At 47.5% G+C, this 12,160-nt stretch overlaps 1 protein-coding gene across 4 annotated transcripts in view; it reads right to left on the bottom strand.

The window, feature by feature from the left end:
- Positions 1-1,154: 1,154 nt before the first annotated feature.
- PIK3R5 (phosphoinositide-3-kinase regulatory subunit 5) overlaps positions 1,155-12,160 on the bottom strand; it is a 54,563-nt gene continuing 43,557 nt past the window's right edge. For all 4 annotated transcript variants that reach the window (XM_080993683.1, XM_080993686.1, XM_080993684.1 and 1 more), the window contains exons 10-19: positions 11,167-11,908; positions 10,329-10,479; positions 9,878-10,003; positions 9,010-9,138; positions 7,915-8,008; positions 6,732-6,808; positions 6,356-6,449; positions 3,810-3,892; positions 3,553-3,665; positions 1,155-1,920 (exon numbers count right to left, since the gene is read on the bottom strand). In XM_080993683.1, the coding sequence (XP_080849809.1) occupies positions 1,773-1,920; positions 3,553-3,665; positions 3,810-3,892; positions 6,356-6,449; positions 6,732-6,808; positions 7,915-8,008; positions 9,010-9,138; positions 9,878-10,003; positions 10,329-10,479; positions 11,167-11,908 (1,757 nt within the window). In that variant the 3' untranslated portion in view covers positions 1,155-1,772. The remainder of the gene's footprint in view (positions 1,921-3,552; positions 3,666-3,809; positions 3,893-6,355; positions 6,450-6,731; positions 6,809-7,914; positions 8,009-9,009; positions 9,139-9,877; positions 10,004-10,328; positions 10,480-11,166; positions 11,909-12,160) is intronic.

The following is a 12,160-nucleotide window of genomic DNA, read 5'->3' as shown; positions in this document are numbered from 1 at the left end:
CATCTAGAGGACCATCCCTGCTACAGAGCAAGAGAAACCACGATAGTTCTTTTCCAGTTCTGTTATGAGGCTTCTTTGCCTCTTTGCTACAGCAACCACCCATTCATAAATTCTGCAGTTGTGCCTCCTGAAACGATTCCACCTGGGTGTCGCAAATCTGGAGCAACACAAGAGCATGTAACGCCCTGCATTCCTTGATACCAGGAATGGGGAAACAGTACCCATCTGCATGTTGTTGAACTCCCAACTCCCATCATCCTTGACTATTGGCCATACCCAGCTGAAGATGGTGGCAGGTAGAGTCCAGCACCACCTGGAGGAACATGGGCTTCCTGTGCCTGGAATAAACGCATTGGTGGCCAAGAACACCTCAAAGCCATCCAATTCTGTAGGAAGTTAGGCAAATAGAACAGTTTTGCTTCAAAGGCTCTCCTGCAGAGACTTAGGGCATCCACTGACAACCATAGATGGCTATTAGTGTTTTCTTCTCCGATCTTATTTTTACAGAGAAGCACTCTGGTTCATCTAACATTTGTCATCAAACCGTTCTGTTCCATTTGAGAGCACACCCTGCTCCAATCTGCCCTTCAGTTTCATTCAGTGCATGTTCATTCATTTTGCTCGCTTCCTGCCACTGCCCACCCCCTGCTGGCCACCAAATTCCAAATTCCAGTTCCTGGTGCCTCTTAACAGACTGAGCATCAGGCAATTTCAACAAAGAAAAACCCAAGGTGCAACATACTGCAATCCCTGCAATTTGTGAATGGCAGCAAAGCATGAGCACAAAAGCTGCATTCAGCTCCAGCTGTAAAAAAATACCCCACCTCTGTTGTTATGGACTCGTTTGTAGGGCAGTAAGTACCATCATCATCATCATTTTTTATTTGTATGCCGCCTTTCCACAGTTAAAAAAACAATGCTCAAGGCGGCTTACAGCATAACAAGATTTACATAATTACAAAAGTCATAAACAATAAATAAACCACATCAAAAAAATACACAACCAAATGGGAAACAATTTCCACAGAAATCAAAATCTAAAACTAAGAATACACCATTCATATCAGAGTTTAAAATGACATAGATAAAAAAAACAACAACCCCCCCCCCCAAAAAACAGAGCCCTCTCTGCCCAGCAGCAGCAGTCCTTTATAGGGCCCATCAGGCCCCGCCCTGGGCAGGACTGGGGTCCTCAGGCGCTGAGCAGGGGAGTCCCCCTGGGTGGTAGCCGCAGCAGCAGTTCTTATAGGCCTGTCAGGCCCCGCCCTGGGCCAGTCACATCAACAATGCCCTGTTTAAAAGGGGGAGCAGACAGCTGCAATTCTCTCACTCTCAATGAAGTTTTTCAGTGGTTTAGCAGAAACTGGCCAGTCAAACCCTCCAACTTCTCTGTATTTCAGATGTGCCCCCATCACATTCATGCCATGTCATCTGCAATCTCTCTCTCTCTCTCTCTCTCTCTCTCTCTCTCTCTCTCTCTCTCTCTCTGTCTCTCCTGCACTCCTGGGGAAACCACAGATGGTAGATATTCTTTCCCCTAAAAGACACCAAACCCTTTCATATTCCAGGGGTGTCAAGTGCTTGTTTCCCAGTTCTGGGAGGACTACCATGCCCTGCTTCTGCTGAAGCCAAGCTATCCAGCATGGGCAGGAAGACGCATGCCATGGGTTTTCCTCTTTCAGTGGAGGTCCATCTCCATTGGATGCCTGGTAGCACCTTTGATCAGCACTGGGAGCTGGAAGCAGTTCACTCACTCCATCCTTTCGGACTCCCTAGGGCAGTGCCCCACTGAAGGTGGCAATGGGTAAGCAGAGAAGAGAGCAGAAGTCAGAGGAATTCTGGGTAGGGAGAAGTGAACAGGGGTTCTCCTCAATGCAGGGCTCACTGATCTTGGGCTTGTAGCATGCAGAGACTTCACACCTGTGAATACAGCAGGATATTAAGATTGAAGCAGAAGTTGATTTATTGAGGAGACACAGACACATTTAAGTGCATTATTAACTCTGAGCAAAGTTGCAACACATTGTTCCGTCAATAGGTGGGCGTACAGGTTCAGCTGCCTAGCAGAAATACATAGGGCCATTTTTCCTTGGCTCCTGTACAGTGGTACCTCAGGTTAAGTACTTAATTTGTTCTCGAGGTCTGTTCTTAACCTGAAACTGTTCTTAACCTGAAGCACCACTTTAGCTAATGGGGCCTCCTGCTGCTGCCGGAGCACGATTTCTGTTCTCATCCTGAAGCAAAGTTCTTAACCCGAGGTACTATTTCTGGGTTAGTGGAGTCTGTAACCTGAAGCGTCTGTAACCTGAAGCGTATGTAACCCGAGGTACCACTGTGCCTCTAGATTGACTATGCAGTGAGGTGGACTCTGCTTGGAAAACTTAGACTCAGAAGCCACAGCTTCACCATACACAAGGAGTATATCTGGATGGATTTTATCCTAGATCAGAAGTCCTGATCCCCACTGCAACCCATATTTTTGGCCTGCTCAAGTACACAAAGTGAATGGCACCCAGCTTGGATTCTGAAGATCACTGCAGAGGTCTCCTGTGAGAAAGTTTTCAATTGTGGACTAAGCTGCATAATCAGGAGTGAAGGGTCACTGTTGGATAAAGCAGACCAAGCTTAAGGCATCCACAAAGAATATTCAACACTACATACTTTTTAATGGACTTAATCTAGAGAGAGACGACTGACAGGCTGCCCCCAAACCAAATGACCGTAAAGGGCTACTTGGGTCACCCTGAACAATCTAAGCAGCTGAGGATTAGAGAATATGTTCCCAAAACTAACTAAACCTTCTTACAGGATCTGCTGGAACTTGGTGGGAATGAAGAATTTGCTCCAAAACCCTTTTCACCGCAAGGACACAGGTGGTGCTGTGGTCTAAACCACAAAGCCTAGGGCTTGCCGATCAGAAGGTCGGCGGTTCGAATCCCCACGATGGGGTGAGCTCCCGTTGTTCGGTGCCAGCTCCTGCCCACCTAGCAGTTCGAAAGCACGTCAAAGTGCAAGTAGATAAATAGGTACTGCTCAGGTGGGAAGGTAAATGGCGTTTCCGTGCACTGCTCTGGTTCGGCAGAAGTGGCTTAGTCATGCTGGCCACATAATCCGGAAGCTGTCTTTGGACAAATGCTGGCTCCCTCAGCCTATAGAGCTAGATGAACACGCAACCCCAGAGTCGTCCGCGACTGGACCTAACGGCCAGGGGTACCTTTACCTTTTACCCTTTTCATCAGACCTAGCCAAGGGTGGAGCCAGCAGAGCTCAGGTGACATGCAGGTAGGAGCTGGTGGAGGCAACACTTCAGAACACCAGGCTGCTGCCAGACCTAGAACCCCAAGTATCTTTAGGTTTAATTCTTAAATTAGATATACCCTAATGTGAAGGTCCAGCATCCATCTTTGGTCCCGAGGCTTTGGAACTAGAGTGGCTTACCTTTAAATCAGGATGGACCAAGGAGGGAAATGCAGTTTCCCTATCCACCCACCCCCATCACAGAGCCCAATTACAACTACGGGGAAATGTCCCATCCCCCCATGTTTTCCCTACCTGGTGACACTCTGCAGAATCTTCTTCTCATCCTGGTCTAGGCACACAGCAAAGGAACAGTTCACCCCAATAATCTGGACCTTGTCCACTTTCATCTGAGACACACTGATTTGCTGCAGAAGAAAAATCAGTCAAATTATTGGTGGTGGTTGCAGCAGAAGGGACATTCACCAAGGCTAAAAGCATTCTTGCCCACCCAACAACACCATGAGATGAAAATAAATCCACAAAGGGTTAAGACCCACAGGTCAGGCTACCTGATTGAAACTCTTCTTGGACTTGGAACTCTGCCTCTTGATTACCTCTGTTGCAGTGAGAGTTAAGCATTCGGTTTTTGAATCTGGAAGAAACAGGAAAGGAGCTATACTAGTATATGGAACTTTGAGAACAACACCTTCGTCACGGTAGAGGCAATTATGGTCCCTCCAGACATCCTTTTTATTGTGCATTCATGATTATTTGTGTTCTGATTGTATCAGGATGGTTATACACGATCCTGCTTTCAATACTCCCTGTGCCTGCAAAGGTTTCAGAGCAGACATGCTTCCAACCTGTGCATGTTCCATAGCTACCTACTGAAAGCCTGCCACTTTTCATACCACACATGTCCTGGAGGTGGGTGATGTCTCACTTTTGTTGCACTTTGTACAAGAGTGCCCCTCCAGACGTCAATAATGCAGCAGTGTGAGAAACTGAGATATGAAAGCTAAGAGCTAAATGGCACCCTAAACCTAGGTTATGGGCACAACAATGGAATGTCTTTTGTATAACAAGAATACAAAGCTGAAAATGAATGAACTGCAGCTAAAATATTATGTTCATTTTTCACATGGTCTAGTCCTTCCCCTGCCCGCCCACCCCCCTAATATTCTTAAGATGGTCTCTTCTCCAGTCTTCAGAGAGTAGCTGGAAATGGGGAGGTAGAAAAAGGTCCTCCTTTCCTTCCACTCTGCAGTTTTAATCTGAAATCTCAGGCATGGTAGTGTGCCCAGAGCTCAGAAATTTCATTGTGCTAATGAAATTTCTTGTCACAAAATGGGAGTTTTGAACACTGTGATGCAGTAACACTGGGAAATAACAACTAGTAGAGTTGAATGATGTGTGGATGGTCCAGCATCAACCTGCCATTAATGCACTATTACTGCACTAGTGACACATTGCAGAATGCACCCTCAAAAAAGCACCAGTCTGGAGGGACCCTTAAGAGCTGGTTATAAAAGAAGCCACACACAGTTACATTTTATGGACAGCAGGGCTGCTCTGCAAAAGTTCTGAAGCTTCAGGAAGAAGTCTATGAAAGGTGCAGTCCAGAGGCTACAGTTTCTGCAGCACCTCGATACACCCCTCTCCTCATTCCCTTGACTCCAAAACTCATCACACTTTCATCTTCCATCCCTCCTCCTCCTCCTCCTCCACCACCACCACCACCATAGTATCAAATACCATTGTGTTAGTTATCTTAACCTCAATCCCTTTCCCTGGCACATAATTTGGGGGCAAGGCTGCATGCAGCAGACACTTCCCCGCACTTTTCTGCAGTGCCTCCCCATTTCACACCTTACAAAATCCATGAACCAATCTGCGATGTTGTGCTAGGTAAAGGTAAAGGGACCCCTGGACCATTAGGTCCAGTCGTGACCGACTCTGGGGTTACGGTGCTCATCTTGCTTTATTGGCTGAGGGAGCCGGCGTACAGCTTCCGGGTCATGTGGCCAGCATGACTAAGCCGCTTCTGGCGAACCAGAGCAGCACACGGAAACGCCGTTTACCTTCCCCACTGGAGTGGTACCTGTTTATCTACTTGCACTTTGACGTGCTTCCGAACTGCTAGGTTGGCAGGAGCAGGGACTGAGCAACGGGAGCTCACCCCATCACAGGGAATCGAACCGCCGACCTTCTGATCGACAAGTCCTAGGCTCTGTGGTTTAACCCACAGCGCCACCCATGTCCGATGTTGTGCTAGATGGTTCCTAAAAATGTATTTCAGTGAGAAAACCCCACTCAGTCTATGCAAGCAATTAAAAGTATTTCGAATCGAAAGCCAGTTGCTTTAGTGGGCTAAAAACAGAATTTCTTTAAAAGAGCTGGACCAGAGTCAACCATGAGTTTCATGCAAAAGGTGAGCCAGAGTCCTTGCAGCATAAGCCAGAAAGTTTGTGGCACCTTGTGGCCAAGTGTATTACTGCATGACTCTGGCAGATTAGTTCTGAAGCTAGCTGTCAAGCTGTTTTTAAAAAGCAAAAGGGGAGAGATGAAAAAGGAAGTTGCAGCATTTGGTCAACAGAAATGCAACAGGCAGAAGTAGTCATCCAGGTGGGTGGAGGTTTGGGGTCTGGCCTACATTCCTATGCCAACTGTCCCACTATCTGTAAGAGGTTTTGAAATCCCCAAGGGGCTAACTACACATGCAACAGAGCCAGATTGTGTGGATTTTGTGTGCAGTAGCATTTTCCTTGCCTGGCAGAATTGGCATAACTCCATTCTAAATGTGCATGTCTGCAGCTTCTCTTCAATATGCTTCAGCAAAACAAGGAACCATCAGAACAAGACGACAGCATATATATATATTTATATATAAATACACACACATGACAAAACAGCTTGCACACAACTCTCTCTCTCTCTCTCTCTCTCTCTCTCTCTCACACACACACACACACACACACACACACTGAGAAGAGCATGCTCATCTACATCAGGATGCAGGTTGCACAGGGCTTCTCTAAATCACCTGGCCCATTCTCCACCTAAGTGCTGGGAGAAGGTAGCAAAAAGTCATGTTCACCCTAGCATAAAGACTCACCAAGCTCTTCTTGTTTCTTACAGGTCTTGCTGAGATTGATGGTCGTGCAGACTTTCTGAATGTCATTCCAGCGGCTCCGTCCACTGACTGCTCTCTGGAGGGATCACACAGCACCCCAGTTATTCTCTAGTCTGTGGAAGCATGCAAGAAAGGGGGGGCAACTGCTGCTCACAGCCCCAGCCCCATCTAATTAAAACATTCTCCAAAAGTGCTTCCAGAGTGCAAGTATTTCACTTACATGTGGCCTCTTCATTCCCTGTATTTTGCCTCTCTGCTGCTGGTCCTCTCCTTTCCAGCCCAGCTAAAGGACTAGGCTTGAATATTAGAGGCAAACATCAGCAATAGGAGCAAGAAGCAGCAGCTACCTCTGAATTACCTTGCTGTAGGCGATCTGTAGTGTTAGTGGGATTGCTTCTCTATCTCCATCTATGCCCAGCCGCTTGCAACCTGGACCTGCACCAAAAAAAGGGGGAAAGAGAGGAGGTAGTATCTTGTTACAGACAAGGGCTATGTAGTGCAGAGTCTCTTCACAACAGAACCAAAAGATGCGCAAATCAAAAAACTGAAAAGCTGCCCCAGTCATCAGCATTGCCTCTTAAGGCAGGCTGCATGTCCCAGGCTCGTCACCCCATACTCTGCTGCCACATTCCCCAGTTCAGCTGGAAGTAACTTTGCAGAATTTATCAACCTACTCTACATAGGTCTCTGAGAAAGGAAAAGAGCACACCCCATCTTGTGAAGGTAGAAAGAAAACCAGGCTCTCCATACACCCCTCTCTATTCTGTTGCATGTTGCAGAGGGGGAGGAGAAGGAGCAGGTGATCCTCTCATTTCTGCTGCTGTCCACAGCTTTGTTAACTTTCCCCAGCAGGAGGAGATGGCAGCAGAAGCTACCAGATAGACAGATGAGTCCAGTACAGGCAACAGGCCTCAAGCAGAGGAGGAGAGCAAGTCCAGCATTGGGAGTTTTCAGTAGCATGCATGTCTGTCAGTACAACTGCAAAAGGTCCTCTTGTGTAGTGGTGTAGTGGTTAAGAATGGTGGATTCGTAATCTGGTGAACCGGATTTGCTTCCCTGCTCCTCCACATGCAGCTGCTGGGTGACCTTGGGCTAGTCACACTTCTCTGAAGTCTCTCAGCCTCACTCACCTCACAGAGTGTTTATTGTGGGGGAGGAAAGGAAAGGAGATTGTTAGCCGCTTTGAGACTCCTTAAGGGGAGTGAAAGGCGGGATATCAAGTCCAAACTCCTCTTCTTCTTCTTCTTCTTCTTCTTCTTCTTCTTCTTCTTCTTCTTCTTCTTCTGTGTTATGTCTGTATTCACCAAGAGTTTCAAAAGTGCCTAATCCTAGCAGTGTATTAATAGGAGAATACCCACCCCAGCAGATCATCATGCTGTCCAAATTCTCAATTTGCTGCTTTTCTATGGGTTAGGAATTTGGTTTCCTCCTTCCCATCTCTATTCTCCCCTTCACTTTCCAGGGGAATAGCTATGTTGCAGACTAAACAGCACAAAAGGATGTCACAGAGAACCTGCTTTCAACATTGATCAGATGCGTACCTGAGGCTTTGATGGCCCGTGTGGCTGCTGAGTGGCCCAGCTCTAGGGAGTGGATGAAGATCTCTGTCCTTGTCTGTCCTCCAATGAAGGTGAGCTGCAGAATTGAGGAAGGAAGAGGTCAATCCAGCATTTATGAGACACCCTATTCAGCTCAGCCCTTCTTTAGGTCAAACATTTTCTAAAAACAACCCAGTAGCTTAGGGGCAAAAATGGGATTCTAATTAACAGAGTTCCAATACACAGACCAGGTCCTTTTCAAAGCCATCACTGAAAAGAAAAACACAAGGACCCAGAGTTATATGCTGCTGAGGAAGTCACTCTATGCAGTATAACAAATAGGCTTGGAGGAAGGAAGCCAGCATCAGTGTGTGTGGAGGCCACACAGAGTTGGCTTCAAGAGGAGCCACAAGCAGAAGATTGTGTCTGGCAGTTGCTTCGTATTTACACAGTGACTTCATTCAAATGGTGGTTCAGTCATCAGACACTTACAACGAGTATCAGACACTTATGTTCACACACTTTTTCATTTCTCATTTCAGGGTAAACCGGAGTTTGTTATCTTGTCTGAACTGGGTAAAATAAGATTATGACAAACCATTGCTTGCCTTAAACTAGAACTGGAAGCCTCAGTTTGAACTGGGTTTCCAGTCCTGGATTGGAGATGAGCTGTGATTTGCCTAAAGATCACATGAGCCTGACAACCATACATCTGGGTCCTCTCCAAGAGTAGACAATTGTTCTCTGATGGGACCCATATCAATTTCCTATGGAGGGACTTCCAATTTTCCTGTCATTAAGGCACAGACAACATTTTTAGTAGACAGGAGTACATGTGTGTGTGTGTGTGTGAGAGAGAGAGAGAGAGAGAGAGAGAGAGAGAGAGAGAGAGAGAACTGATAGTGGCCATCACATTGCAAGTTATCTATATTTGACAAATGTGACTGTTACAGAGTGAAAGTAGTGGCTCAGATCATGGAGGCCCAGCCTGGCCAAACACAAGGCAGGGGACACGCAGTTGCTTCTCATCTCTCCAGCAAATAAAAGAGAGTCTTTAGCTGCTTGGCCAATCCCATGGGGCTTTAGGACCAAACTCACCTCTACCTGATAGACCTGCAGCAACACTGGGCGGGTAGCAAAACGACAGTAATAAAGGATCATGTCAGCAAGGATGGGGAGCTGCTCTGCTGTATCTTCTAGGGGCTCACCCTCAGGTTTGGCAGATTGCTATGGAAAGAGCAAAAAGTGAACAAACCACTCATTCACACACACAGGTCTAGGCCAAGGATGCCCTGGTGATTCAACTGCAGAACCTACTCTAGTAACTCTTTCTTCAGCAACATAAGCAACTTCCTTATCCCAAGTCAGACCATTGGGCTCTCTAGCTCAGCGTTGTCTAAACTCACTGGCACTGGTTTTCCAGGGTTTCAGACAGGCATCTCTCCCTGGGACTTGCTGAGGACTGAACCCATGACTTTCCTCATGCAAAGCAGGTGTTCTACCACTGAGCTCTGGCACCCTTCAAGAGCAAGAGAGGAGTCAATATTTGAGCACCCTGTGGCTATTTGCCTGAAAATGTGCACCGCTTGGTCACAACAATTCTGTTTAAAAACAGAATCGCCAACCACTGCAGAAAAAATGAGAATAGCATAAGCATTCTCAGCAGCTGCCTTATCTTCAGTGCTTTGCTTTGAAGAAGGATCCCTTCTTGTACATGTAGATGGGGAGAGTGCTCCATACAGCCCCATAGGAACCCAGCACCAACAGCAATAGCTGGTGAGTTGGTGGGTGATGATGGCAACATCAGTGAGTGGGCAGCTAGACCCACACTGACCCAGCACCTAAGCTCAAAGGATGTGGGAGATGACTGAGTGTAAGCTCATAGGACACTGCTACACCATGAGGCCTGGATCTTACAAAAAGAGAGAGCACTGCTGTTTTAAGCAGTATATAGTTCAGGACCTACCTGGCATAGAACATTTGTGGGAAGGTTCATTAGCCCAAGAACATTGCGCTCGTACCATGGATCCAGCATACCAATGTAGACCGAGATATCGTTTGTGCTGCTCTCCACCCCTGCCAAACTAGGATCCTGAAAATCAAAGAAAGAAGCATAGCCCATTAGCCAGCTTGCTGCTATCGATGGCCAGGTCTTACCAGAACCATAGCAAGAGGATGCCCAAATTGCTCCCAACATCCAAAGAGATCAAGGTTGAAATTCCTGCTGTGAAAGGTTCTTGATTCTTAGGGTAAAGGCACACAAGCCAGGCTATCCCCACTATCTCAGATAATGCAAGAAGGTTCTTTCCAACAGAAGGCACCCAACAAGCACCAGTAATAGCTAAAAGTGAAGATATTGTGCCTCCTGGCATAATGGAACATGCCCCCTGGAAGCCTGCCATTCCCCAAATGCATACCATTGATCCACAGGCACGGGAATGTGGATCTCCTGGAGAAGGAGGAGGGTAGGTCAGTGCAGATGAGGTAGGGCCACTCCTCTTCACGGGGACATAGTAAAACTGCAGTTTGAAGTACCGAGTTAGCCAGGGGCAGCTGCTTTCCTGAGATCTGCAGCGAATGAATAGGACACATGGAAAACAGTGAGATGGAGACCACCTTGCTACAGTCTTCAGTCCACAGCCCTAACTAATCCCAACAAGCCTCCCTATTTGTCCAAGTCACATCCACCTGCCCTACACTGGGTCACCAGGGCTTACAGAACTCTGTGCCTTTGATCACATGGTTTGATCTGAAACCCAGCAGGCAAAACTGGTTCACCTGACAACATTGCAATTTCAGCTGATTGTCACATGGGTGGTCATGACAACCTATCAAACTCAGCCCATGGGAAGGGGATATGGATCCAGACAGAACCAGTTCCCCACCTCTCTGCTACAGTCTGCTAGCATCCATCAAAGGTATAAAAGAAGGGTACAATATTGTAGTAATTAGGCATACTGCAGAGCTCAGAACCCATTTCGGAGACCATTTTCATGGCATAGTGGCATGAAAGGGTAAGATAGGATATGAATTGAAAGGTGGCATGAAAGGTGGCATGAAAGGGTAAGATAGGATATGAATTGATGGTGTGATGTGAAACTCCAGAGGTGACCTTATCACCCACCCCCTTGGGCCAAATGTAGGTAAGCAGGATGTTAAGAGGAAATCCCTCCCGTGTCTGCCAGCAGATCCCTTAACAGGGACTCAGCAAGTAGAGGAGATCACCAGCAGCCAGCAGGCTGTTCTGCCACTCACTTAAGATTGCTGTAAGCCCTGGCCACCTTCCCAGAGATGCGGTCGGAGCCAAACACGACCACCCGCAGCGTTGAGACCTTGGTGTCCTCGTCACAGCTCAGGAAGGGCCTGCGCTGGACACAGGCATTCTGCGGCACACGGGTCTGGAAAAGTGTGGCGCTCAGTGCATGCTGCGGCAGAGAGTGTGCACGCCGTGAGCGTGTAGGGATGCGCTCTTTGACCACGGGGTTGTAGAGGCTCTCGGCTCGGCGCAGCGGCAGTGAAAGCGACGCCACCTCAGAAACGTCCCGCAATTCCCTGCCCAGGATGAGCTGGCTCTTGCTCTTGAACAGCTTGATTATCCTGTTGCTCAGGCGATACCGGTGCCTGGGAGATGCCTTCTCCTCCTTTGGATCCAGGCGGCCAATCGGCTCAAGGGAGCTCTCATCACTGTCCTCCACATAACCGCTGTCTGTGTAGTCCTTCAGGCTAGAGACAAAAGTCTTCAAGGAGTTTTTAGAGGCCAACAAGAGCTCAGAGTCTTTGGAAAGGGTGGAGAGGACTGGTGCCTGCGAGTCACGGGGACTGACTTCCGACAATACGGAATACACAGATTCCTTGGAGACAGCAGCCAGGGAAGTCAACAGAGAAGTTCTTTCTGGACAGTAGCCATCAGCTTCTTCTTCTTCCTCCTCCTCCTCATCTTCCAAAACCACAGGCTTTGGAAAGTGCCCCTCTTTGTCTAGTACCTCATTCAAGATGTCTGCAAAAGGGACAGAGGTGCAAAATTAGGAATAGAAAAGGAGAAAATGTATACAGTTTTAAACTTGAGATTGCTTTTATACGCTCAGCTCTAATAGCACCCACTGAAAGATCAGCCTTTAGATTTGGAGTTGTAGTAGGGCACAAGGGTCCCACTAGATCACAGCTGATGTTGCCAGGATTATCACTGCTTGGGGGAAAGAAACATACACAGCTGTGCATGGGAAGCCATGATGGGGCCAAGGAACATCTC

This window comes from Podarcis pityusensis (assembly GCF_964106645.2).
Source record: "Podarcis pityusensis genome assembly, chromosome: 2".
Taxonomy (NCBI): domain Eukaryota; kingdom Metazoa; phylum Chordata; class Lepidosauria; order Squamata; family Lacertidae; genus Podarcis; species Podarcis pityusensis.
The sequence above is the reverse complement of the archived record's forward strand: the minus strand, read 5'-3'. Positions and strand labels throughout refer to the sequence as shown.